This window comes from Propithecus coquereli, unplaced genomic scaffold (assembly GCF_000956105.1).
Source record: "Propithecus coquereli isolate 6110/MARCELLA unplaced genomic scaffold, Pcoq_1.0 Scaffold175, whole genome shotgun sequence".
NCBI classification, from domain to species: Eukaryota; Metazoa; Chordata; class Mammalia; order Primates; family Indriidae; genus Propithecus; species Propithecus coquereli.
The window spans coordinates 1,740,068-1,743,218 of NW_012142190.1; the positions used below are offsets into that span (position 1 = coordinate 1,740,068).

Consider the following 3,151-nt stretch of genomic DNA (forward strand, 5'->3'; position numbering starts at 1 on the left):
CAATTACCATCCATCTGAATGAGTAGTTCAGACTTGACTCTGCGACTTGCCTCATGTTCATCAGAGGTTCCTCTTCGACTGCAGATGGAATCTATCTCATCAATGAAGATTGTGGTAGGGGCATAAAATCTAGCCTTTGGGAAAATATTTTAAAGACATAATTCAATGATCTCATAAAATAATCTGAATATTTTTTAAAATACCATTTTCTAGTTTTAAAACAATGGCAAAAGAGAGTAGAAATTTCTCACTGTTTTAATGCCACCATCTGGTTATTGACAGAGGCTAAATCAATCATTCCCATCAGAAAAAAATTTATAAAAATGAAAGTTATATGGTTTGTAAAGTTAGGTGACAGATATATGGGGATTCACTATACTATTCTTTCTACTTTCATGTTTGGAAATTTCCATAATGAAAATTTTTTTTTAAAAAAGAAATCAACCTCTTATTCTCAAACATGCATTCTTTAGTAATTATTGCAAACCCCTTATGAAAAAGGAACAAACTTTAAAGACAGATCAGTTTCTGACTGATTTTTCAAATATATATTAAATTCTTCTTCTACTCCATCAGCTCACTAGTGATCCAGAAATACCAATCAGTCTACGACCATACCACCCTGAACGCACCCAATCTCGTCTGATCTTAGAAGCTAAGCAGGGTTGGGCCTGGTTAGTACTTGGATGGCAGAAATACCAGTCAACCCACAAACATGACCTAAGTCTCCTTCTCTACTCTCACTGGACAGGATGCTAAAGGACATTCTTTTACCTCGGAGAGAAAGATACATTGAAGACACACCAACTATCCCACAAAACCCACCAGCCATGACTTGCTAGTGTGTCAAGAACTATTAAAAGACAACTACATTGCCCTTTTCAAAAAAGATTCCTAGGTGAACAGACCTAGATTTATAGGGGCATCATACACCCATACAAATAGTACTTTGAAATCTGAATGTATCATCACTCACCATTTCAAACAACAGACGGACTAACTTCTCAGATTCACCTCTATATTTAGATGTCAGTGTAGAAGAGGAAACGTTGAAGAATGTCGTACCACATTCAGTAGCAACAGCTTTAGCTAGCATAGTCTTTCCAGTGCCTGGGGGTCCAACCATCAGTACACCCTGACATTTCAAAAGATGAATTAAATGATTTGTAAGATTAAAATGTTTTTTATAAATTATCAACTATTAATGTGCATAAAGATTTTCCCATCAAAAGATAAATTACTCAATTGTCACAGTAAAATGGTGTATTTGCCAAGAGTATCATTTTATAGGTTAAAAAAATGAAGAATGATTTCACAAAATGTCTCAAATCAGAGGTGGTCAGAAAAAAGCTAACACAGGGCCTAGACAACAAAGAATTTTCTCATGTATTTAGAAAGAACCTGCCTGATTTTCCTGAACCTGGCACAAGATACATATATTCACATATACATTCTTGAGCGCTGCTTAAGAGTGACTACTCTGTTTAAACATAATGAAAATAAGAAGACATTTTCTATCACATGTAGCAGAATTATACACTCCTTGTCCTCCATATGGGACAAAACCTATCTTCCACAATGCATTTATAATATACAGCTTTCAGTCAAAAATAAAGATCCATTTATGAGTTAATAAGGTAACAGTAAAATCCAGTGATGATTCAAGCAGAATCAAATTGGCTAGAATTTTATCAGTTTAATGTGCTAGACAGTTTATATAAAATAGTGTTAGTAATAAGTCACTAAATATAGCCTAAAAACTTAAACTTATTAGTTTAGTTTAGACTAAAAACTAAACTTATTTAGTTACTTATTAGCTTTGAAAACAAACATAAAAGTTATTCTATAAAAACAAATCCATGAATAAAAATTATGCAAGGAAACCAATCCCCTAGTCTTAAAAACTAATGGATTTTTAAATAATTATTTTCTTCTAACACTTTTATTGCGAATTCAGATTCATACCTAACACTACGTTTCTTTTGCATAATAGTTGGTGATTCCTTAAGAGAAATTCTGATCCAGTTGCTAATTTACTCTGATAAGGTTCTGGGGTTTAAACTTTGGAATTATGTATATGTCAAAGTTTCATAAATTCACAAACTATTCAAACCCTTTTCTAGCTATAGAATTTTGATACATAGAACGACCAGGAGTCACTAGGACTTGAAATACTACTTTTACAAAAATTTTCTTTTGCCTTTTAGGGAGCCCTTAACTGTGTGCGAGATTGAGATTCCGAAAACTATGAAAACTGACTTGATGCTATAGGTACTGCTATAGGTATGGCTATAGCAAAGTTCCTATTTCTCTTTCTAGTAACACCTCTCTCCTGTAATGTCATTAATATACTCACCTCCAAGAGTAATTTCTAACATTAGCATCTGTACATAGATACAGGTCATAGATATAGTACAGTATTTATAAATTTCACTTCCTCATGATGTTACTCCTTCAATTATCTCCTCTCTTTCCAGTATCTCCTTCACTATTGGCTCTTTCTCCTCAGTATATAAACATATTTAAATCTGTCCCCTCCAAAAAAAAAAAAAAAGCCCTTGGGGAAATCCTGGACAGTCTCTTCAATAATGGTGCTGGGAAAACTGGATAACCACGTGCAGAAGAATGAAACAAGACCCCTATCTCTCATCATATACACAAATCAAATCAAAATGGATTAAAGACTTAACTCTAAAACCTAAAATGATGAAACTACTCAAAGAAAATACTGGGAAAATGTTCCAGCTTTAACTGGAACATAGCTTTAACTATGCTACCTACCAGCTCAAAGAGGTCTCCCCAATGCCTAATAGAAAAGGGTCAAATACCTAGCAAACACAATCTGGCTTCAACCTACCTTTCCATTTGAATCTCCCACTAATGTATTTTATTTATTTAACATTTACATAGGCTAATTATTGTCAGATACTGTTCTAAGGCCTCAATAACTCATTTTAACCTCTTGATATCCTATGAGATGACTATTATTATTTCCATTTTATAGAAAAGAAAACTAAGGCACGGAGAAGTTTAGTAACTAAAATCTATTTACTGACTCATTTTGGAAATAATCTTCTATTCTCACAAATATCTAAGAATCTCAAACATAACCTTCTAAAAAAGAACAATAATTCTATATTCCAGAATTTTA

At 33.1% G+C, this 3,151-nt stretch overlaps 1 protein-coding gene across 1 annotated transcript in view; it reads right to left on the reverse strand.

The window, feature by feature from the left end:
* The window catches only part of KATNAL1 (katanin p60 subunit A-like 1), a 97,646-nt gene that overhangs the window by 21,470 nt on the left and 73,025 nt on the right, over window positions 1–3,151 (reverse strand). The window contains exon 8 of the mRNA XM_012642118.1: window positions 8–134. Within this exon, the coding sequence (XP_012497572.1) occupies window positions 8–134 (127 nt within the window). The remainder of the gene's footprint in view (window positions 1–7; window positions 135–3,151) is intronic.